Source organism: Budorcas taxicolor, chromosome 2 (genome assembly GCF_023091745.1).
Source record: "Budorcas taxicolor isolate Tak-1 chromosome 2, Takin1.1, whole genome shotgun sequence".
Lineage (NCBI taxonomy): Eukaryota > Metazoa > Chordata > Mammalia > Artiodactyla > Bovidae > Budorcas > Budorcas taxicolor.
In genome coordinates, this window is record NC_068911.1 from 4,596,079 (window position 1) to 4,620,892 (window position 24,814).

A 24,814-nucleotide genomic window follows, 5' to 3' on the forward strand; every position below is an offset into this window, starting at 1 on the left:
AGATTATGGACCACTTGGTCACAGGACCCTTGGGTCAGGAAGATCCCCCAGAGAAGGCAATGGCAAGCCACTCCAGTACTCTTGCCTGGAAAAGCCCATGGATGGAGGAGCCTGGTGGGCTGCAGTCTGTAATGGTCGCAGAGTTGGACATGACCAAGCGTGCATGCATGCAAAGGCAGGACCCGCGCAGGGTTTGCTGGCAGCGGCGTAGGGACTGGGATGTCACCACGAAGCCAAGTGCTAAGATGCAGACCATTGGCTTAAGGGTCTGTTTGGTTGTACAAGTTAGCAAAATCTTTATCTGGATTGTGCTCTAAGAGGTAGTGAAGATATTTTAAAGAGATTTTAACTGGAGTCCTGACGTCCCCAACATTGAATAAAAGCACTGGTTGTGTGTGAACCTTGCAGAATTAGTGGGGAGGTTTCCACAGAAGGAAATGGCTGACCCCAATGTCCCGCACCTAGGAGCTAGAAAGCCTGGGAAGTAAAGAAGGGGAGAGCCCTCTGGGGTGGAGCTGGGGGTCTCCCCCACTAACAGAAAGTACGCCGGGCCCTGAGGAAGAGCCTCTGAAGTGGAATTACAGCTCCCATCTGGAAGCCCTGCCCTCCTGCTCTGAGCTCTGGGCAGTCACCGTCAGGTGACCTTACTTGTGTCAGCAGGACTTGTATGTGCGTGTTCTATCGAGTGATTCAGAGAACACAAATAGGGCAGAAGTGATGGCTCTGAGCATAAAAGCTGGGCCCAGGTGTCAGATTTCCAGCACATGACCACATCCTTCATGGATCCCCAGAAGCTCCCCCAGAAGGAGGGGAACCCCAAGAGAAAGACTGGATTTCCTGCCAATGTAAACCATTTCATCTGTTTTACCATTTCTAAGTGTCTGTTATCAGCCACTGAATCTGCTTCATAAGAAAGTTATCCTTAGATCATCAAGGGTCTTTAAGCAATCATTCATCCTGACTGGTAAAGGCATTTGGTGGTGCTAGAGGTAAAGAATCTGTCTGCCAAAGCGGCAGCCTCAAGAGATGTGGGTTTGATCCCTGGGTGAGGAAAAATCCCTGAGTAGGGAATGGCAACCCACTCCAGTATTCTTGCCTGGAAAAAGTCCATGGGCAGAGGAGCCTGGCAGGCTATAGCCCATGAAACTGCAAAGAGTGGGACATGATTGCGCACTTGTCAACAGCAGCATTCTCTTCAAATAATTTTATAGTATTCAAGAGTTCAGTTCAGTTCAGTCGCTCAGTCGTGACTGACTCTTTGTGACCCCATGAACCACAGCATACCAGGCCTCCGTGTCCATCACCAACTCCCGGAGTCCACCCAAACCCATGTCCATTGAGTCGGTGATGCCACCCAACCATCTCATCCTCTGTCATCCCCTTCTCCTCCTGCCTTCAATCTTTCCCAGCATCAGGGTCTTTACAAATAAGTCAGCTCTTCGCATCAGGTGGCCAAAGTGTTGGAGTTTCAGTTTGGATCACCCAGGACTGATCTCCTTTAGGATGGACTGGTTGGATCTCCTGGCAGTCCAAGGGACTCTCAAGAGTCTTCTCCACAGTTCAAAAGCATCAATTCTTCAGCACTCAGCTTTCTTTATAGTTCAACTCTCACATCCATACATGACCACTGGAAAAACCATAGCCTTGACTAGATGGACCTTTGTTGACAAAGTAAAATCTCTGCTTTTTAATATGTTGTCTAGGTTGGTCATAGCTTTCCTTCCAAGGAGTAAGTGTCTTTTAATTTCATGGCTTCAGTCACCATCTGCAGTGATTTTGGAGCCCAAGAAAATAAAGTCTGACACTGTTCCCACTGTTTCCCCATCTATTTGCCATGAAGTGATGGGACCAGATGCCATGTGTGTATCTGCATACGTGTGCGTATCCACACATAGTCTTGCCATGGGTTCAGATACATAATATGCAGAAATAAATCTCAGATCTGACCTCATACCCATTCAGAAATGCATGTTTTCACCACAAACTTACATGCAAAAGGAAGAAGAGGGGGATTCCCTGGACATCCAGTGGTTAAGACTTCTCCTTCCAATGTAGGGGGTGGGGGTTAGATCTCTGGTTGCAGAGCTAAGATCCCACATGCCTCCAGGCCAAAAAAAAAGAAAAAAGAAACATAAAGCAGAAGCAATATTGTTACAAACTCAGTAAAGAGTTTAAGATGTTCCACATCAAAAAACCTCAAGAAACAAGAGAAAAAGAAGTACAATTTCATGTCGTTCTATTACACAGCCAATTGAAATGTGTACAGAAGGTGTGGACAATGCTTACTTAGGACTGAAAGCCTATCTCAGAAGGTCAAGAAAAGAGTGAAAAGAAATTACAAATCTCTTAGGTATGACTCAGTCAATACGATCCAACAAGCCATGATTTTTTAGCAAAAAAAAAAAAAAAAAGCTCACAAAGTCTACTCTGTATGTACTGATAAAAATACACACAGAACTCTACCCAAAATGGATGGAGAGCTGGAAAGAGGACAGCATTTTCAAAGCACTTTCAGTGTTTAACTTCGTATTGCTCTGATAGAATATCATTTTATACATTTATCTCTAAGAATGATAAGCGGTCGTGTGCTCTGAATCTTTTTCTCTTACAGAAGAAAAAACAAAGAATAAGTGACAGGACCCCAGCCATTGCCAAAATACACAAGTACGTGCTGTATGTAAATGTTTACACAATCTGGCAACTTCTCACTATACAAATCATTTGGTTTAACAACGGTCTGGTTGCTAGTAAGTGGCCCCCAATAATATTGAGTAGTCTCAGACTTTTGCACTTACCAGTCAGTGGAAGTATTTGAAATGCAAAATACTTGCAGTTTTGGTAACTTACACATTAGTTACCCAGACCATTTAAGAGTCTCCCCAAATATTAACAACTTAGCAGATGTACACCTGTATCAAGAATATAGACCCATTTCTCATTTGCTCAAGAAATTCATTGCAAAAAAAAATTCATCTCAAAATCTTGATTAGCTTTTTCTTATACCAAGTGATATTTCTGAAAAATGCTGTGTAAATGGACACTAATAATTAACGCTAATAATAATGCTGGTTCAGGAGCCAAATTACTGAGTCATAAGAGGTCACCAGTGTGGGAGACACACTTTTTGTCAGTTTCTTTTCGTGCCTTGGAGAACTCCATCTTGGCCCGTTGTCCCCTCACTGCAGGGTTTCTGCCTAATGACAGGCTGGCTGCTGGGTTCTTGTGCTTTCCTGGGACTCCCAAAGTCTCCGCCCCCACAGAATTCTTGTCTTCACATCTTCTGAGCTGTCATTCTGTCTTGCTTCTCTAGCCTTCCTTCTGGGATCCTTTTCATTCTTCCTCAAGTCCTTTTTTTTAAACTTTTGTTGTTGTTGTTGTTGTTGTTGTAGTGAGGATCTGTTGGTAGTAAATACTTTCAGTTTTTGCACCTGAGAATGCCTTTGTAGTCAGTTCTTGAAAGATGGTTTTAGTGGATGTACCATTGTAGGTTGACAGTTGTATTTTCTCATCCATTTGAAGGTGTTATTACACTGGCTTCTGACTTCCAGTTTTGATATGGAGAAGTCAGCAACGAGTCTAATTATCATCCTGTGGCAAAAGATAGGTATACTCGTTTCCTAGAACTGCATTACCAAACTTTCACCAACTGGGTGGCTTAAAATAACAGAAGCGTGCTCTCTTGAAGTTTGAAAGACCAGAAGTCCAAACTCAAGTCAGGAGGGTTTCCTCCCTTCCAGCCTCTGATGTTTGCCACGTCACCAGTAATCCTTGGCATTCCCTGGCGCATAGGTGCCCCACGGCATCCTCCACCAGCACGTACTGTTTTCCCTGCCCATCAGTGTCTTCACATGACAGTGTGTGTGTGTGTGTGTGTGTGTGTGCCTGCATATCTGTGTTTTCTTATAAGACCACTAGTCACTGGATTAGGACCCGTCCTACTCCACTATGACCTCACCTTAACTAATTATATCTGCAAAGACCCTATTTCCAAATGCCCTCACACTCTGAGGTTCCAGGCGGACAGGAATTGGCAGCGGAGGAGGGAGTATTATTTGACCCAGAGCAGTAGGTTATGTGACCACCACAACTGTATCAGAGACACAGACAAATCTCTGTGCTCGATTTAAGAGCTTTCTCGTTGCTCTTGACATTCTTCTGTGTCCAGAAAGGTATTTCATTCTCTTTATATTTATCTTTAAAATTTAAAAATGTTTATACAATTTTAATACTGATTTTTTTTTTTTAGCCACAATGCATGGCATTGGTTAGTTGGTTAGTTAGTTGGTTAGTTCCCCAACCAGGGATTGAACCCATGTTGCCTGCATTTGAAACATGGCATGTTAACCACTGGACTCCCAGGGGAGTTCTTATATAATTTTTAAAGGTTACGCTCCATGTATAGTTATTACAAAATATTGGCTATATTCCCTGTGTTGTTCGATACATCTCTGAGCCTGTCTTACACCCAGTGGTTTTTGCACCCCACTCCTGCACCCCTACATGGTCCCCTCCCCGCCTCTCCTCACTGCTAACCACCACTAGTCTGTTCTCTGTATCCATGCATCTGCTTCTTTTTTGTTATATTCACTAGTTTGTTGTGTTTTTAGATTCCACACGTAACTGATATCATACAGTATTTGTCTTTATCTGTCTGACCTTTTTTTTTTTTTTGGCTGCACTATGCCGCTTGTGGGAATCTTAGTCCCCACCCCGGGACTGAACCCGGGTCCCCACACCGGGGATTGAACCCGGGCCCTGACAGTTAAAGTGACAAGTCCTAACCACTGGACCTCTGGGGAATTCCCCGTCTGACTTATTTCACTTAGCATAATGTCCCTGGTCAGGGAACTAAAATCCCACATGCTATATGGTGTGGCAAAGCAAAAGCAAAAAATCTTTAAGTCCCATGGGATAATGACATTCAGAGAGTTAATGAGGAAGAAGAATAGTTATAATTTTTAATTATTTAAAACAAGATGCAATTTTACATTTTAATATATAGAAAGAGTACATATTTTTTAAATGCCAGGACAATAGACGCTCTAACAGGCTATTCACCATGAAGTGAATGAAGCTTACGCTCCAGAGCCTCTCACTTGCACGGGTTACTTGCAAGGCCCTGGCAGGGGCTCTGACTAGGCATTCCCACCATCCTGTGTTTTCACAAATTTTACAGAGGTGAGATATTTGAACCACAATCGGTTAAGGTGCCTGACTCCACTCCACGTCCTGCTCCCTCAGCCTACCTGTTCAGGGAGAGGGCCCCGGGCCTTTCCGCGCCCCCGCAAAGGGGAAGCTGAATGGAGGACACTTGCCACTTAGGTTTAGCTGGACACATTAGAGGACCCACAGTCCTGTCCACGCTCAGCCCTGTAATTGCTAGCTATCTCGGTGTCCGAATGGTTCCCAGGCATCCCTGTACCATCTCACCTGGGGCAGGTGTGGGGTCAGAGGTCAGGTCAGATGAAGACCTGTCCCACAGCACTCCACCCTTGGAGGCCAACACTGAGACAGAGCCTGGGGTGCCAGAGGTTGACTGGGGATCGAGGCCTGGGAGAGGAAGGAGAGAATACGTGAACGCTGACACAGGCCTGACATAGCCTCAGCCCAGCAGGTGGGACGTTCCAGAGGGGGAATGTCCACCGGAGCGTCCTCTGTGAGCCAAGGGGCAGCCTCGTTATGCTCAGTGGCTGAGGATGGCTGCCCTGGGATGGGCAGGACCTCCAATGAAGCAGCTTCCAGTGGCTGAGTCAGACTGAAGTTACTGTACCCATTCATTTGTGGTCATAATTGTGCAAAGGACTGTCAGGAAGCTCTGCGTATTACTAGATCACCTGAATTTTATGGAGCAGCAGCTGACCTCCCTCCTCTTGGCATCGGGGTCAATTTCCCCATCAAAGTGGGACTCTTCTTGCCAGGTGGTCCCTGCACACAAGAAGCCCAAAGTGCCCAGGCAGCAGCTGTGGCTCACCATCCCATTGGACTCTTTTGTGCCCCTTGGTGGACGTGTCCCCTCTTTGGGGATGAGGACTCTAGCCCCGCGGAGTCCAGAGTTCCAGCAGCAGAAGTGGTGGGTTGTCCCTTTCCAAGATCAGGTGATGGAAAGACCATGGCTTCCGCCTTGAGCATCTCCTCTTTCTCACCTGTGTGCTTAAAGAGACGCCGGCTGCCATGGTTTAGCTGCTGGAGGGTGAGGCCCATGTGGCAGATGTTTCCTGCCAACAGCCAGCAAGGGCCCAAGGCCTGCCAACAACCACATCAGTGAGCTTGAAAGCTGATCGTCCCCAGTCATCCTCCACTCAGGCCTTAAGACCATCACAGTCCTGGTCAATGCCTTGATCGCTGAATCCCTGACCCAGAGACCCCCAACTGAGCTGCAACCAGACTCCTGACCCACTGAAACTGTGAGAGAATGAAGGCTCATTGTTTCAGCTGCTAGGTTTGGCAGTAATGTTACCCAGACATGACGCACGGGACCACTCCAGCTTCCATACCTTGGTGCCCAGGTCCACACACTCTTCCTCGTGAGGAACAGTGCCAGGCAGAGGGCTCTGGGCCTGCATTGTCCTGGGGGACCGCGCCCCGGCTTGCCGAGCACGAGCTGGCATGTCAGCTGTGCCTTCCACGGGCGGTGCCATCATGTCACTCCTAGCTGGCAGCTTCTGGGTGGTGTGGTGTGTAGTATTGTCAACGGGTCATGGGCCCACTCCCCATCACCTCCTCTGTGGATGGTCTACCTCCATCAGGCTGCAGTATGACGTGGGGTCCCATGCTGGTAGATCAAGCAGTCTGCCAGCTCTCAGCACGTGGTGTCAACAAAGCTCTGTGGGCAGGAAATGTGGGTGTAAGCTGACTTGTTGCTGAGCACGGGCTCTAGGTACACGGGCTCAGGAGTTGCAGCGTGTGGGCTTAGCTGCTCTGCCACCTGTGGGATCTTCCTAGTCCAGGGATCAAACCCATATTCTCTACATTAGCAGGCAGACTATTATTATTTTTTAAAATTATTTTTGGTTGCACTGAGTGTTTGCTGGGGCTCGAGGGCCATCTCTAGTTGCAGTGAGCAGAGCCTGCCCTTCACTGTGGTGCACCGGCTTCTCATTGTGCCATTCCGGTGGCTTCCACTGTTGTGCAGCACAGGCTCTAGGCAGGCAGGCTTCAGTAATTGCAGCACCTGGGCTCAGAAGTTGTGGTTCATCGACTAAGTTGCTCCACAGCACGCGGAATCTTCTGGGACCCGGGATCAAACCCACGTCCTCTGGATTGGCAAGCAGATTCTTATCCGCTGGACCACCAGGGACGTCTGGGAGCACCACATTCTTGAATCTTCTCCATAACTGCCTGTGGATCAGGCCTCTTGGCCGCCACACCAGCCTTGATGATTTGATCAGTCATGATGCTCATGGTGACCCCCCTGACTTTTGGCCTCTCTTGCCAGACCCTACCATCCCTGTTGCTCTCTAACGACAGCTCCTCCTGTCATTAGCCTCGCCAGTAGAGGAAAGTCATCACTATGAGGGGTGCAGGTGTCCCTCTGGCCAGGTTCTCAAAGTGCCATCCCTGGCCCAGCAGGATACTGACGGGCTCCACCGCAGACCCACTGAGTCAGACGCTGGGGATGGGCCAGCCATTTGGGTCTCAGCAAGCCCTCTGCAGGCCTTAAATGCACGTCCAGGTTTGAGGGCAACTGAATTTGGGCCTCGATGAAGGGTGCGTCCTCTGCACTCTGCTGCAGGACAAAATCCCATCCCCACCATGTGCCCTGATATTGCCCTAATGGTCCGGGAGCGAGCGACGAGAATGGAGACAGAACACAAAACCTGGTGCCATGGGTCAAGGGCCCTGCAGCCTCTACTGGACTGCGGTGCAGAGTCCACTCTGAGTCCAGCTTTCATTCCTGATTGTAGCTACAAGAATTTCTTTGATCTTATCTTTTTCAAGACACTACACTGACATAGCCCAGATCTCCTTGTTTTTACCCTAGGCCGTCCCCTTCTGGGCTAGTCTCAGGAACAATCAGCAAGTATACGGGCAGCGTCCATGCCTGACCCCCGACCCAGTGTTTCAAGGTCCATGCTTTCATGACTCCAGTCATACTCCCTTCTGGGTCTGGTCTCGGGGTTTGTAACAAGGCTATTATTCTAAGAAAAACATGAAAGATAATCATTAACACAGTTCTTAGTATATGCCGTTTTTCCAGGTGCTACTTCTGTGGAATTTTTCAAGGCTGTGACAGTACATTATTAGGAATTCCCACTACACCCTGACATCCTAGCATTTTGACCTCATTCACCAAGAGCCATCATTTTCTCCAGTCTTCTGGAAGCCATCTTAATAGTTCACACCAACTGGGTGCATCGAAATTTTCGTTCAAGTTCAGCCCCGGGGCTGGAACTATGAAGGTTCAGGCTTGAGCCCTGACTCCCCCTCCTTCTGCAGGGCGGGAGGACTTCCCTGCAGGCAGTCAGGGAGGCCTATTGGCTTTCTAGCCTGCCTTTCAGAGAAGGCAATGGCACCCCACTCCAGTACTCTTGCCTGGAAAATCCCATGGACGGAGGAGCCTGGTAGGTTGCAGTCCACGGGATCGCAAGGAGTCAGACATGACTGAGCGACTTCACTTTCCCTTTTCACTTGCATGCATTGGAGAAGGAAATGGCAACCCACTCCAGTGTTCTTGCCTGGAGAATCCCAGGGATGGGGAAGCCTGGTGGGATGCCGTCTATGGAGTCGCACAGAGTTGGACACGACTGAAGTGACTCAGCAGCAGCAGCAGCAGCAGCACCAGCAGCATCCTGCCTTTAAGGGACTGTTGCTTGTCCTGAACGTTTCATGAATGACACTCATGTTGAGTGTCGGTACCAGTTGGTAGCAGCCAGACCACTCCGCTGTCCTCGGGTCTACTATTTTCTGTATACAGTTCACTGACTGATACGTCCCACACTCAGTCGTATGTTCTCTCCCACGGTTACCCCCTCCCAGTCCACTACCAGTGAGAGTTTTCATAATTTGATCACTACTTTCTGCCAGGGGGTGTCTGTGCTCCCCCCACTAATGGGGCCTCCAATGCCAGGTCTGCTGTGTGGGATCCAGATCCAAAATCAAAGCTAATCACGGGCTTTCTTGGACCTGCACTCCATTCTGCATCTGTGTTATATGCTCTGATATTTGCCGTCAAAAATGATACGGTACAATATAAAGACAAACGGTAAAATTCATGACCATAACTTTGAATTTTCTTTTTTTCTTTTCCTAGAATGACATTAAATAGCAAACAGGAAACAAGTCGAGAGAGAATGCAAAATAAAGGGGAAACTTTTACATTTCAGTACCACTAATAGCAATTTTTTCCTGCTTTTGAACAATCGAGGAACCCATATTTTCTTTTTGCATTGGGCTCTGTAAATTATGCAGCCATATCCTGTTTATCAGCTTCATCCCATTAGAAATTTCTTATGATTTTCACATCCTACAGAAATATTCATTTTCTAACCTAATTTTGCACACTTTCTCAGAGTCCTCAGAATGATAAAATCTTTAGACCCCTGCATAAACCACACCCTTCCCAGTATCCCCAATATCCAACTTACCTTGAGTGATGCAATCATATCAATTTTTTCCCCTCTCATACATTTTTATAGAGTAAACCTATAGAGCATATTAAAAAGCAGACATTACTTTGTCAACAAAGGTCTATCTAGTCAAGGATATGGTTTTTCCATTAGTCATGTATAGAGATGAGATTTGGACCATAAAAAAAGCTGAGCGCCGAAGAACTGATGCTTTTGAACTGTGGTGTTGAAGATTCTTGAGAGCCCCTTGGACTGCAAGGGGATCCAACCAGTCACTCCTAAAGGAAATCAGTCCTGAATATTCATTGGAAGGACTGATGCTGAGGCTGAAGCTCCAATACTTTGGCCACCTGATGCGAAGAGCTGCCTCATTGGAAAAGACCCTGACGCTGGGAAAGATTGAAGGCGGGAGGAGAAGGGGACGACAGAAGATGAGGTGGTTGGATGGCATCACCGACTTAATGGACGTGAGTTTGAGTAAACTCCGGGAGTTGGTGATGGACGGGGAGGCCTGGCGTGCTGCAGTCCATGGGGTCGCAAAGAGTCGGACACGACTTAGCGACCGAACTGAGCGACCGAACTGAACTGAACTGATAGAGCTCTTAAGATCAGTGGGGGAGGGGGTGGGAAACCCTCACAAGGGAGTGTCATTTCAAAAGTTAAAGGAAATCGCTGGCACCCCTGGGGAAGCCGGAAACCCGGCAGGGGTAAGTTGGCAAGGAGTCAGGGACCCACGGATAGAGCCCGGCAGCTGCGCTCTCGCCCGGCCTGCGCTAGGAGCGTCCCCTTTAAGGGGCGGGGCCGGGGCGGGGCCTGGCGGTCGCCCGCTCTCCCAAGCTGCTCTGCGCGCGCGCCGGCAGTTCGGCCACGTCCCTGGCCACGTCGCGCCCGCTCTCGCCATCTTCGCCGCTTCCTTTCTGGGGCCGCCGCCGCCGCCGCTGCCTGAGCCGCCGAGCCTGGGGCCGCCGCGCAGACCGCCGCCGCCGCCATGAACATTTTCCGGCTCACCGGGGACCTGTCCCACCTGGCGGCCATCGTCATCCTGCTGCTGAAAATCTGGAAGACGCGCTCCTGCGCCGGTGAGCGGCGGGCGAGGCCCGGGAGAGGCTCGGGCGCGGGGCCGCGTCCCTGGGAGGACCGGGCGACCTCGGCCGTCCCAGGGCCTGCAGGCCTGCGCCGGCCCGACACGCCCCCTCGGCCTGGCTGGCGGGCGGCCGGGCCCCGAGGGGAGCCTGCGGCCCTTGGGGGTAGGAGCTCGGGCCAGGACGCGGTGTCGGGGCGCTGGGCCCGGCTCTGCACTTGGTCGGCTGCGAACTTGAGCCGTCGGGGGCCGGAGAGGCGCCGAGTGGACCGCGCGGGCCCTTGTTGGATCTGAAAAGTTTGACTGCGGGGCAGGGGTTCCAGCACGCCGGTCCCCCGCGCCCCCGGCTTCAGTGGGCCCTTCTCGCCCCTGGGTAGGAAGGGAGGGGTGTCCCGAGGTGCGGGGAGCCTGCGAATCAATGGGACGCGCAGGAGGAGGATGGGTAGGACCGTGGCGCTGGGCCTGACGTGGCAGCCGACCCAACCCGGGAGGTGGGGCGGATGTGGGGAGAGGTCACTCCGCTCTCCACCCTGCGCCTCGGAGGACCGGCCTTTCGGTGAAGGTGCCCGGGCAGGCCTGTCCTTTAGAGTCCCGTGGGCTTCAACCCAGCCCTCGGGTCCCGGATCGCGCCTGTCGCTGGAGGGGCCTGTGGGGAGATTTCTAAGCGAATTTCTTGGGGCGGTTAATACTGCTTTGAGGGACGATCTAGTTTGTCAAAACTCCTCTGAGCGTCTGCATCTAATAACGGTTTTTCTTAGACCTGCGGCGCGCCGCCGGGTACCGCCGAGGTCTCCTGTGGTCTCCTGTAATCCCTCACTCCACGTCACCAGTGAGTTGGCGGCTCCTCCTCGCGAGTACACGTTTCATGCACACGCTGCTGGGAGGCAGTGAGACCCATTTTTCTCAGCTAGTCCTTGCAGGGTTTTGCGTTTCGTTAGCCCTAAGAGCTTAAGAACAGCGAATTTTTAAATGATTTCTTAAAAGTACAGAGTCTTCCTTACACATATTTTTGATGCCATGTCCTCAATGTAATAAACGTTTGGAGAATTAAATAACTTAATTTTTGCAGAGACAGTAAAAGATGGAGTTCCACATGACCCAAGTGGCAGAGAATTCCATGTACCTGATTGATTTCTACCTATTTCCGCCTCTAGAATAATACCACCACCTCTTTGGTTGTATTCTTCAGGCCTCACCTGTCTCCCTGGAACACAGCTGAGATCCAGGAAGTAAGAAGAACCAAAAAAGACCTTTGAGCAGTCAAAATGGATGTTACAAAGTCCACGTACTGAAACCAGTGTGTTTGGCTTGGAGATGGTCTCCCAGTTTATGCGTAGTTCCCAGAGGTTCAGTTGTGTTTCCAATGACAGCAAAGTAATTTCAGCGATTGTGAGAGCTGATATTTAAGTGCTTGCTGTGTGTTAGGTAGTGAGGTAAATGCCTTACATGGCTTATCCCACGTAGTCCTTGGTGGCTCAGACGGTAAAGAATTTGCCTGCAATGCGGGAGACCTGAGTTTGATCCCTGTGTTGGGAATATCCCCTGAAGAAGGGAGTGGCAACCCACTCCAGTATTCTTGCCTGGAGAGTTCCATGGATAGAGGAGCCTCCTGGGCTGCAGTGCACGGGGTCACAAAAAGTCAGACATGACTAACACTTTCACATAGTCCTTGAAATAACCTTATGAAGGGAGTGCCCTTGCCCCCATTCCCTAGAGGAGGTACCTGAGGCACAGGGAGGTGAGATTACTGTTAGAGCCAGGGTTGGTGTACAGGCAAGGAGTAACTCACAGTGAAAGATTTGCATAAATGTCTATTTGGTCTGTGTGGTTTTGGTTTAGGCATTTGATGCCAGGTCAGTAGTTTAGGTCATTTCTTTCTGTACTCAGAAAATGTTGTTTTATTTTTAAGATTTTTTTTTTGATGTGGACCATGTTTAAAGTCTTGATTGAATTTGTTACAATGTTGTTTCTGTTTTATGTCTTGGTTTTTTGGCCCTGAGGCTTGAGAGATCCTAGCTCCCTGACCAGGGTTCTCACCTGCACCCCTTGCATTGTTAGGTGAAGTCCTGACCACTGGCCCACCAGGGAATTCCCTAGGAAATGTTAGTTTTAATCCCTGCTTCATCAAGACATAATCGACGTATAACATTGTATTCATGTTAGGTGTACAACATACAGATCTGATATATGTATTGGGAGATGATTACCACAGTAAGTTTAGTTAACACCCATCACCACACATAGCGACTTTTGTTTTCTCTTGTGATGAAAGCTTTTAAGGTCTACTCTCCTAGCAACTTTCAAATATGCAATACAGTCTTGTTAGCTATAGTCCCCATTGTATGTTGCATCCCCTAAGTTTCAGTTATCCTCTAACTGGACGTTCGTGCCTTTTGACTGCCTTCACCCATTTTGCCCGCCCCATCACCAGAAATGTTACTTTTAACTGTTATTTTTGCTCCAAAGTCTTTGTATGAGTCTTTTATATGTTCCTCAGAATCCCCTTCTCTGTCAAGGCATTTAATATTGAAGCACACTATCTCCTAAACATGGATCTAAACTAAGATATTGGGGGGAAGTTAGTACAATGCTGAATGTGGAATTCTCAAGGAAGCACCGCGTAATAAGAGAAAGTGAAAGGGTTTGCTATTTTGTTGTTTTTTGACATTCACTATTTTCATTTGGGAGATTTAGGAGTATTTAGGAAAATATAAAATACTTAAGCTGAAATAACAAGGAAGATAAATAGGTGAGTTAAATTTGTGTATGTTTGCTTGGTATTCCAATAAGTTACTAAACTATCCTCGTTGTCAGACTTAGGATCATTTTTGTTCTTACATGTGAGATTTTCTAGCCTTATACAAATCAAAATCACCAAGGTCATTTATTCAGAATTAAATTCTGGATTTGACTAAGCTGCCTTGTTTTTCCATCCTAATTTAAAGTTGTTTAGGGACTTTTGAAAGGGTAAGAATTTGATGAGTTTCTCAAATAACTGGAATAGGAGACATGTACATTCAGGTTGTGTTTCTCACTTTGAAAATACTGGTCTTGGGATTCATTTTAGGATTTTGGCCCATATTTGAAACATAGCTGCAACTATAGAACCACGAGGCTTTTTCCCTTTAGGATTAGGGATGAGACAGTTTAGTGAGGAAGATTCTGCTTTCTTGACTGTCTAATTCCAGAACAACAGCCACAAAGGACCTTTTAAAGTGGAGGCTGGGGAGTTGATCTTGGTTTTGTTAGAAATGGCATTCTCCACTGTCTGCATTGTCATGATGGAGGGATGAATGAAATGTGAGTTCCTCGTCTTCCTGAGCTCTGAGTGCAGCTGGATCCACAGTGTCCCAAACTTGGGCCTGGAGAGTGTTGGGGGAACACCCCTTGGTTTGTAGGTGACGAACTTCCTGTCTGCATTTTCCTGTAGGCTGATAGTTATTAGTGCTGTGTCCAGTGGGCTTAAGCTGCTGGTGGATTCTTCTGAGCTTAAGGCTCCCAGCCTTCCGCCCTGGTCCTTCCCTTCTCTCCTCCGCCTGTCACTTATTTCCTCTTAAACTGTCTTAAGTGGTATGCAGTGAACTGGCATTTTGTGTATTTGTTGATTCTGCAGTGGGTCCTCCAGATTGGGGGCGGGTCCTCTCTCTGTCGTTGTTTATTGAAGTGTGGTTGATTGGCAGCGTTGTGTTGGTCTCAGGGGGACAGCACAGTGGTTCAGGGGTGTGTGCTCTTCGTCAGCCTCTCCCTTAGAGTTTCCTACAAACCACTGAGTGTAGTTTCCGGTGCTGTGCGTACATCCTCGTCATGACAGTTTATATTTTTGAAGCACAAGGAAAACACCTCTCCTTTCATCATCTCTAAATACTCCAGGAAGCTTTTGCCTCCCATTCCCGGCTCCCTCTTTGTAGCAGCTATCGCTTCTGCTCTTTGGAGTGCCAAGCTCCTGAGTAATCATGGCTCTTACTTACTGACCACCCACTCTGTGGCCACAAGGCACTGGGGACACAGTTCTGAGCAGCAGCTTGCCGCTGTCAAAGTTTCTGTTCTCAAGAAAGCTGCAAGTTAGCTGAAATAAGATCTATATAAAAAGATAAAAATACAGGATATCAAACCACATAGGCAGTAAACACTATGGATGTGAAGTGGTGAGAAAGACCCTGGAGAGGGCTCCCCTGATTTCACAGCAAGGAGGGTATGAGACCTCCATGAGGAAAGTATGCGACTTTGCTGATGGACATAAAAGCAACCCAAATGCATGTTTATACCATGCCTGGTCAGAGGAGAGCAGACAGGGTGATTCGCCTCCCCAAATTACCTTCCTAATTCAGAATATCATCACAGTCAAGGGACAGTAAATTGAGAGAAATAATCTGCAATAAATCTAAGTGGCAAAAGGTTACTACCCACCTTAAAATTAATGTTTAATTTTAAATTAAATTAATTTAATTAATCCTCCAAATTAAAAAAAACACCCTGATAGGTAAATGAGCGAAGCTGGCAGTTTATAGAAGAATAACAAAGCCAGCTAAGAGTGAAAGAATGCCCTGCCTCATTAGTAGTTAGCAGTTTGGGTGTCAAAGAGCAGTGCATGCCATCGTTTGCAACTGGATGGAAAAAGTCAGAGGTTTACAACATCTTGATGTAAGCAGGGATGTAAAGAGTATTCTCATCTGGTGTTGTGAATATGTAAATTGGCACAGCCTATGTAGGAGAAATTTGACATTATTTTAAAAGTTAAAGTGTTCATATATTTTATCAGCATTTCTAGGGAATTTGAACTACAGAAATTGTCATGTAGGTGAACAAGCTAAATATAGGTATCAAGGTGTTTGTTGTACCTAAATAAATACAGAACACTGTTTATAGATACAAAGATATTCATGGAGCATTTACAAGAACAAAAACTGTACACAACCCAAATGTCCACTTGCGTGGAGGGGTCACACAAATGTTGGTACATTGACACTGCAGAACACTATGCAGCCATCAAAAAGAATAAGGTAGAACTGTTAACAGGAGAAGATACGTCTGAAATACTAAGTTGAGAAAACAAGTTGTGAACGAAGAGATAGTGTGGCCCATTTTAAGGGGCAAACGTGTGAGTACATGTACAGAGAAAGGGGCTTTAAAAAAGCCTGGAGCGTCGTGTTTAAAGTGGAGGTGGGAAGGGTGTTTACAAGGTCCTTTTGCCTTTTATTCCAGGTACGTGGGCCCAGTTGGTGTTTTTAATAAAATAGCATTGATTTTGCTGAAAACAGGAAAAGGTGGCAAAGCAGCACGTAGTCAGAGCTGTCACTAAGCACCCACAAGCATGGCAGCTATCGAAAAAACGCTTTTTCTAACAGGCCCATACTTTGCCCCGTTTGGCAGGTGCAGAAGGTGAGGTTTAGGGGGGCCAAGTATGTAACGACCCTGTGTGACCTGGTGCACTCAGAGCTGAGCTTGAACCCACACCTTCTGGCCCCACAGCCCCTTCCCCTGCTCACAGGAGCTGTGCTGTGAGCCCGCTGCTGAGCCCTGTGCTAGGCTGTTAGTGGCCGTTAGGAGAGCATCTGGAACCTTGGAGGCAGTGGGTTGGCACCTGGTGCCTGGGCCGCCGGGTGAGCGCTGCCCTGCAGGTTTTCCTGCTGCTCTGACCTGTGGTGCTTGGGTGCACCCAGTGTTGGCAGGAAGAAACAGGTCACAGAAGGCTTGTCCGTCTGGTTGAGGGTTTTGTTCTGTAAACCAATGGAAATATAAGAAATGCAGCTTTTAACCTGCAGCATAATTTAAGGTCATGTACACTGGAATGCTTAGTTGGAGGCGTTCATTAACCTTCACTTGGCCCAGTGGGAGAAGATGGGAATGGTTGTGTGTGTGATGATTGGTTTCCGTTTTACGAGTTGTGCTTCCTAGTGTGGAGGTGCTCCCTAATGTGGAGGTGCTCGCTGGTGTGGAGGTGCTCCCTAATGTGGAGGTGCTCCCTGGTGTGGAGGTCCTCCCTGGTGTGGAGGTGCAGTACATTTGTTACAGAACTGCTGAGAGTGAGTGGTCTCCAGAGCTTGTTACCCTGGCCTTCGTGTCCTTCAGTCTCAACCTGGGAGCTGACTGTGGGAGCGCCTCCCGCTTCATAGCATGTGTCCCCGAAGGAGATTCCTGTCCTGCCCGCTCTGTCTTCAGCTGGGATCCCTACCTTCCTGGGAAGACAGACAGGTTTTCTGTGTTAAAGGGGAAAGCTGCTGCCTGCTCTTCGGGAACCAGGCCGGGAAGAATCGGGCAGAACTGTGTGGGCACACAGCACTCAGGTCTCCAGCATGGTGGTTCCCGCCCAGGTTTTACACCACAGGACAAGCTGCAGGCCACACGCCGCCTGTGCCCTTCTCCTTTGCCCCACCCTCTGGTGGGCAGTAAATTAGGGCAGAGCCCGGAGCACACACCTGTTTACAGTCAGAGACACAGTATGACTTAAAAACTCTTTGGAAGTCTTATTTCAAAATACCACAAAATGAGTTTACCCCCACGACATGAATATAATCGAATTACCGTTTTGTTTTTTTTTTCCATTTGTTCATTCATTCAGCAGGTATTTTCTGGGCCCTGCTGTGTGTCGGACCCCGTGTGTGTGTATGTGCGCGTGTGCGTGCGTGCGTGCGGTGGGTCTCTGGAGGAGCAGGAGACGGGCGACCAAATGACCACTGGGTGCTTTGTCAGCGCTCCACAGGAGCTGGGCAGCAGCCTCGTGGAGTGGATCTTCTGTACTTGCTGGATGAATAAGCAGCGCCGAGGGAGGGTGTCTTCAAGGATGACTTTGATGGGAATTGGGTTGCATCAAAAGGGGTGATAAAAGCGATATGCCAGTCCCTGATTTTTAGTCTAGGAATTCTGAAAACGGGCAAATTTCAGTTTACCTGGCTTCCAAATTTTCAGGAGAATAAACCCTTTACGACAAAACTTGCCTATATGTATTCTGTCATTTTTTAACTTAAAATATGGGAAAGAACCACACAGAAAATAAGCTGGGACTTTCGCAAGGCTCCACAGTCGTCCGACGTGAAGTGCGTGCTCCCGGTCCTCTTCCCCGTCTTGTCTTCTCTCGCATGTTCCCGTGTCAACAGCAGTCTCATCAGTTCTCCTTTGGAACATTGATCTGTGATAAGAAAATAAGAAACTTCCCTGCCACTGAGGAAAAGACTTTTAGGGCACACTTACTCTCTCTATCTGTATCTCCGCCTTTGGCCCTTGAAATTGGCCACTACTGATGGATCCAGAGAGACAGAGACTGCTGTTTCTTCAGTTTCTCTTAGTTTATTTTTGTGAATAGGGTGGAACTGCAATTATTCCTCCACAAAAATAACGTTCTCAGAGCTAGGCTTTTTGCTTCAACAAGCTGTAAAGTAGTGTTGGACAGTAGTGTTGTTTGTAAAATATCATTTAATAAAACAATGTGATTTGCACCTTCTGGAAGAATATTGCTAATGATTTGGGTGCAGTGACATTTCCACTAAGTATAAACTTTGCTTAACTGTCTAATGATGTGAAGTTTACAATGTAGGTGAGGGTGGATGGGTCCTGACACCTAGTGAGATTCGCTGTCCTCAAAAAGTCGCTCTTCACCATCTGAAACCCGTGATGCACAGCTGTTGTCACATAACTATTTGGCCAAATCCAGACGGCAGGTGACCTGGCAGGTGACCTCATCATCTCGACTGAGTGTCCCTGCGCTCCAAATGGGCTCTGGAGGGAGAAAGTTTCAAGATGTTAAAACAGTAAAGGGTGCTGCTTTGGAAGGCTAGTAGGTGCCCACCCTCTTGTTGCCATGGCATCCAGGAGCATGTTTGTGTGAGTCTGAGTTTGGTTGTGTGGTTCATCTAAGATAATTTTTTTTTTTAAGTTTTTATCTCCTCCAAGTAAAGCTGCCTCCCAGAAGTCACCGTAGGAGGCCAAGCCAGGGGGATTACTGCTCAGACTTTTCCTTGAAGCAGGGCCCCCACTTGGTTCCTCATTGCCTTGTCTGTTCGGATGTTGAGGGAAAGGAAGGTTGAAACTGCTCTCCTGCGTTTGGGGTCATCCCAGCCCGTGGCTTTGGCGCCTGGTGCCCCGCGTCCCTGCAGTCCCTTCACGGTATCGACTTCAAGAATCACGGAGGTCTTGGTGTATTTCTAACACTTTGCTTTTGTTTCTTCAGGTATTTCTGGGAAAAGCCAGCTTCTGTTTGCACTGGTCTTCACAACTCGTTACCTGGATCTTTTTACTTCATTTATTTCATTATATAATACGTCTATGAAGGTATGGTGTGGCACCCAATGGAGTGTGTTTGGTCCATAATTCACAGACCTGTGGAAACTGTTAAATTTATGTCACCTCTGCACTTAATTAAGCATCTTCAAGAATAGTGTCTAGATGTGCTGTTGTTTATGTAAGCCTTTTGAGACCACCTAGTACGTAAAGCTTGGAATAGTTATCATTAAGCATATTTTTTCCTGTATCAAAGCAGTATCTATTTAATTAAAGCACTTTGCACTTAGAGATTTCTTGGTCTTAAGTTCCTCAACTGTGATAAACTTCTGAAGCTCTGGAAAACCCTCAAAGAAAGAAGAGTGACTGTTATGTTTTCAAGCAGTGGGAAATGACAGGGTCCCTGGGAAAGGCCAGCAGGTTGGTTCAGGACAAGGAGGAGCAGGCAGGCTCTGGCTGCCCCGCCTGCTCCCGCCTCTCTGTGGGGCCTGGGCGTGCGTCCGCGTGTCGCCTTTGCCGTGCTTAAGCCACGTCTACACCGTAGTTCACTTAACATGGTTTCTAAGCCTTTAACTCATCCCAAGTGCTAGTATCCATGCCACCCTTGGTGTCAGTTTCCCTAACTCACAGGAAGACAAATGTGTGGCTCTCAAAATGCACCGTAATTGCATACGCCTAGCCTCTTGTGCGCCGTGGGCAGTACACATGCCGCACTTTGGGCAGTACACATGCCGCACTTCGCGCAGTCTGGGTCCGCTCTGCCGGCGTTGAACTTGCACGTGGTGAGCACCCCCAGGGCACACTGAGGGCTGCAGACGGCAGGCAGCACCCCTGGTTCTGGCAGGGGAGCAGATGGCAGGCAGCCCTGGGCAGATGACTAGCTTGCGATTGCTGCTGTGACCGCACATTCGGGTTACCTAGAGTCGTTCCATTCTTCGTTACTAAGTGATGGGAATTATCAGGAATTCGCTTCCTTAGAAATGGCCGTGTCCTTGCTTATTGTCCAGGCAAGTTAAAACTGTAGCTTTCAGAGGTATGTGAGCAGGAATCCCCTCCCCTCCTCTCCCTCTCAGGATGCCCAGCTTTCAGGAATCCTTACTTGCTTAATTGTTGCTTCCAAACATAATCCTGAAAATCAGGGGCATGAGAGCCGGGTTTTATGTGCTCATGGCTTCTTACTTTAAATGGCAAGCATGGGTGAGAGAAGAAAAAGAGCTGCTTTGTTCAGTGGCTGCTAAGCCTTGGTGGATGCATTGGGGCTGGTTGTTGGGGGGGCTGGGGAGCGACCCCCTGGCCAGCTTGTGCCTCCACTGGATGTTCTGCTGGGGGCAGGGCAGGGGAAACTGTAGGTAGATGTGTGTGTGTTTTGTGTATACATATGGATTATGTGTTTATTCACAAGCATATATACACGTATTTTTGTGTGGAGAGAGCGCCTCTGACAGTATAGGGTGTCAGTCTTCCTTGACTTCGCATTGAGAAGGGGTGTGTGTGTGGCCTCTTCAGTATTATGGGTATAGTCGGCAGTTTGGTATTTTGTTAACTATTTGCGAATATAACTTCATGATGCCTGGGACGGTTCAGGTCTTTGTTTTGAAGTATATGAGGACTTGATGATTGCTCTCATTTTCCTCTTACGTCGATTGACCCCAGTGTTTTCCGAATCAAATTTTGCAAGTCGCCTTGGCTAGAGCGAAGTAGGACCAGGTCATGTGGCTGATACTCCAGCTGCCTGTGTTTATAGGTTCTTGAGCCTAAAATTCTGCAGTCTGAAAATTGGTGTGATCTCAGAATGTCAGACTTTTTCTTGGGTTCAGAGGAGTATATAGTGTTTTTCCTTTTGAATATGAAACACCATATAACCTAATTGTAAGCCCTTGAATAGCTATGCATTGTACAGTTATCACTTACTTTTGGTTTTGCTTTTGTTGTTACCAGACGAAATTTCATAGCAACAACCTGAATGTTCAGTGTTAAAGTACCATGAGTTAAAACTGTCATTGCAAAGTGTAACATGAGTAACATTGTCTATATTATCTTTTGAAAAGTGCTAGCTCAGAAATATCTTCATGCTGTAAGGAAGTGCCTTGATTTTGAACTGTATTGAACTGGCCATTCACTTTCTTTTCTAAGGCAACTATCTAATAATTTACAAAGAGATTAAAAATCCATTTCTTGGCAGTCTCTCATAAAGTGAAACTTGCGCTTAACATCTGATCCAGCAGTCCCCCTCCTGGGTCTTTACCCAGGAGAAATGAAGGCTCATGCTCACCCAGAAGCCTGGGCACAGATGTCCACAGCGGCTCCCTCCCCCACCCCACAAGCTGTAGACAGCCCACCTGTCCTCTGACTGGTGGGTGGATGAACCTCTGGCTGCCTCTTCGTAAAGACACAAGAGGACCAGTTCTTAATACACACGACAGACAACACGGCTAGATCTCAGGTGGTTATGTTGACTGAAAAAAACTGGTCTGATAGGTGACATACTGTTGCAGTTCCATTTATGGAATGGAATTCTAGAAAAGGCCAAAGGTGCAGGGACTGAGAACACACTGGCACTTGCCAGAGGTTAGGCCTGGGGGAAAGGCATGACTCTTTAGGGCGGCAGGAGGGAATTGGGGTGGGGGGGTTAGGACTGGTCTGTGTCTTGACTATGGTGGTGGTTTTATGACATATGGAACTGTATACCCCCCGAAAAGTGGATTTTACTATATTTAAATTTGATATCTGTATCTGTGGCTGATGTAGAAAGCCCGGGGAACTGGAGCAGTTGTAACACGTTGATGACACAGCGTCTTTTTTTTTTTTATCTTTTCAGCTCATCTACATCGCCTGCTCCTATGCCACAGTGTACCTGATCTACATGAAATTTAAGGCGACCTACGATGGAAATCACGATACTTTCCGAGTGGAGTTTCTGGTGGTCCCTGTGGGCGGCCTCTCATTTCTAGTCAATCATGACTTCTCTCCTCTGGAGGTTAGTTAAGAGGTTACTTAGGTAGTCATGCGTGGTTCCCTAAGGAAATAGACCTGTTTGCAGTTAATGGAGTTCTATTTTGTGTTTTGGGGGCGTGGATGGGGAGTGGGTTAGCAAGCAACCGTAGTTTGATGTAAATGAATCCTGGGCAAGAATTAAGCCCCCAGGTCAGACACCCACTTGAACGTCTGTCTGCTGACTCTCCTTTAGAACATAAGCTTGGCTTCTGTGACACCGAGCTGCTGCACTCCTTGTCTTGAGGAAGTGCAGCCTGCCTGGTGCCCAGCGCCATGCCATGTGGTGAGGTGGCCTGCTCCCCAGTGCTCCATCCAGCCCCAAGCGTCCCGGAGTGAGGCCGTGGTTGTCCCCTGGTGGCAGCGGCGCCTGGGTGTAAACCCTCCAGGGACTCCTCCCAGACCCTTCCTCTGTAGGCGTGAATGAAGTGCTGGGTTGGGAAGAGAGCTTGCGTGATTATGACTCTGACTTCTTAGCTCTTTGATTTAACCATGCCACAAAAAGCCTGAAGAGTAAGAAAAGAGTGAAATGATTTATGTCATCTGGAAAGGAGGAACGGCAGTGAGGGGGTGAAGGGACCCAGTGCCCAGTCCTGTCGCCCTGGGAGGGAGCGGGGCTGGTTCAGGGCCCCGGATCCGGAGCGGGAGAAGCATCACGTTGGAGGAGTCAGGCAGTTGCCCAGGGAAGAGTGCAGCGCTGGCGAGACCGGGGAGGGAGATCCAAGGAGGTGCAGGTGTCTGGGAACCTCGCTTGTCCCGGGGGTCTGCGCCTTTATATGTGGCTTAAGTTTCTGTGGTTTATTAAAGTGCAAAGCTGCTCTGTCCTGGGCGCTGATGCCCAGACCCGCTCCCTTTATGCTGCTCCGCGGTGAGGCAGGAGTGGCGCCGTGAGCCCGCAGCAGGCGCCGGGCGCTGACGGGGCTGCGGCTTCCCCTCAGATCTTGTGGACCTTCTCCATCTACCTGGAGTCAGTGGCCATCCTGCCGCAGCTCTTCATGATCAGCAAGACCGGGGAGGCGGAGACCATCACCACGCACTACCTGTTCTTCCTGGGCCTCTACCGCGCCCTGTACCTCGTCAACTGGATCTGGCGCTTCTACTTCGAGGGCTTCTTCGACCTCATCGCCGTGGTGGCCGGCGTCGTCCAGACCATCCTGTACTGCGACTTCTTCTACTTGTACATCACGAAAGGTGCGCCAGGCCCCGTGCGGCCCGCTTCCCCCTCCAGGGCTCCCGTGGGCGCCGTGCCTCTGATCTGACACTTGCTCAGAAGGCGAACTGGCTTCAGAGCACATCTCAGTGACTGTCAGGTAGAATTCTTGGTCAGGATTTTCAGTCTTTTTTTTCTTTTTTTGCTATAATTTTATTGTTTTTCTACAATGACACGTTTTCATTGTAAAACCAGTCAGAATGAATAATTCTGAAAACAATCAGCCAGAATCCTATCACTCAAAAATAATCATCGTTAATATTTCAGTAAACATAATGGTTTAATGATACATGATTTAAACTCAACATGCTGTTCTATAATTTGTTCTTTTTCCTGGACATCTGCATGACTTTTAATAGCAGTGGAATCTTATGTTTATTATTTATTATAAATAAATAAATAGTTTATTTATTCAGCCCCCTGTTCATGGGTGTTTGGGCTTAAAAATCCAGTGTTTAACGCAGTGTCCTTGTATATATATGTATTAGCCTTTGTATGAATAGAGTACATGTGAACTTGACAAAAATCTGATGAAAGCCATGGTCCTTGCTCAGAGAAAAATGCACAGTTACGTGTATTCACACAAACATGAGCTTATAGTTTTAGGGAGTTCAGGGGCCCTGAGACCCAACTAAAAATCCCAGGCTAAGAATCCTCAGCTCACTTCAGTTGCTCAGTCGTGTCCGACTCTTTGCGGCCCCATGGACTGCAGCACGCCAGGCTTCCATGTCCATCACCAACTCCCGGAGTTTACTCAAACTCATGTCCATTGAGTTGATGATGCCATCCAAGCGTCCCATCCTCTGTCAGCCCCTTCTCCTCACACCTCCCAGCTAAGGAATCCTGGCTGTACAGTAAAGAATAGCTTACTCTATAGCCAGTAAGAATCCTGCCTATACAGTAAAATTTATAATGGTGGAATTGCTAGATACAAGGGCATATGTATCTTAACTTTTTTTTTTTTAACATCCAAAATTTTCATAACTGTTATGTGTCAATATATGTAATTAGGGGATTAAGTCACGATGACAAAAAGCTGCCAGGAATTAAAAGACAATTTCAATTGAACTAGTATTTTTAAAATCAGTTGCTATGGCATCCGGATACATTAAGAAGATTCCAATCTGTGTATATGACATTCTCTTACTTCAGGACTCTGTTTATTGACACCCAAGTCAGATCCCTGGTGCTTATCAGAAGCTCATTTCCTTGGACCTTGCTCTGTGGTGTCTTGTATGATAAACTTCTAGGAGTGGGAAGGAGGAAGCTGAAGCACATCAGGATGAGTAACCTTTTGTTTTCATCCCTGTCTTTAAACTTGTAGTTCTCAAGGGAAAGAAGCTCAGTCTGCCTGCGTAAGTGCCAAAGACCACCAGCAGCATCTGTCCTCAGGGTGCTCGGACAGAATTCTTACCACAGCAAAGGCTCAAGATGCTTGATGCGGAAAATTGGAAACTCAGCTCTTCTGTTGTGGATAGTCATCAGTGGCTCTGTAAGAACCCAGAGGGAAAGAACCAGAAGGTTTCTGTTTAATGCATCTTGCCTTACCTTTTTTTATTACTATGTACAAAGATTTTTTTACACAAAGAAACTTAATGCTGTATTAATAAAGTCAGTGTGTAGCTTCAATTGGGGGTAGTTCCAAAAGTGAAGATTTTGTGAGGAATAAGTGCAAACTGTTTTGGGTTTTTTTTAATTCTTTGAAATTGTTGATTCTTTGTGTCTGCAATGAAATCGTACTCCTTGACAGTC

General features: G+C 47.7%; 1 protein-coding gene across 1 annotated transcript; it reads left to right on the plus strand.

The window, feature by feature from the left end:
- Positions 1-10,447: 10,447 nt before the first annotated feature.
- On the plus strand, positions 10,448-24,579 carry KDELR2 (KDEL endoplasmic reticulum protein retention receptor 2). The gene is made up of 5 exons (XM_052635820.1): positions 10,448-10,645; positions 18,812-18,912; positions 21,680-21,838; positions 22,791-23,043; positions 24,387-24,579. The coding sequence occupies exons 1-5, from the start codon at positions 10,555-10,557 to the stop codon at positions 24,419-24,421; spliced, it is 639 nt and encodes a 212-aa protein (XP_052491780.1). The 5' UTR covers positions 10,448-10,554; the 3' UTR covers positions 24,422-24,579.
- Positions 24,580-24,814: the final 235 nt, after the last annotated feature.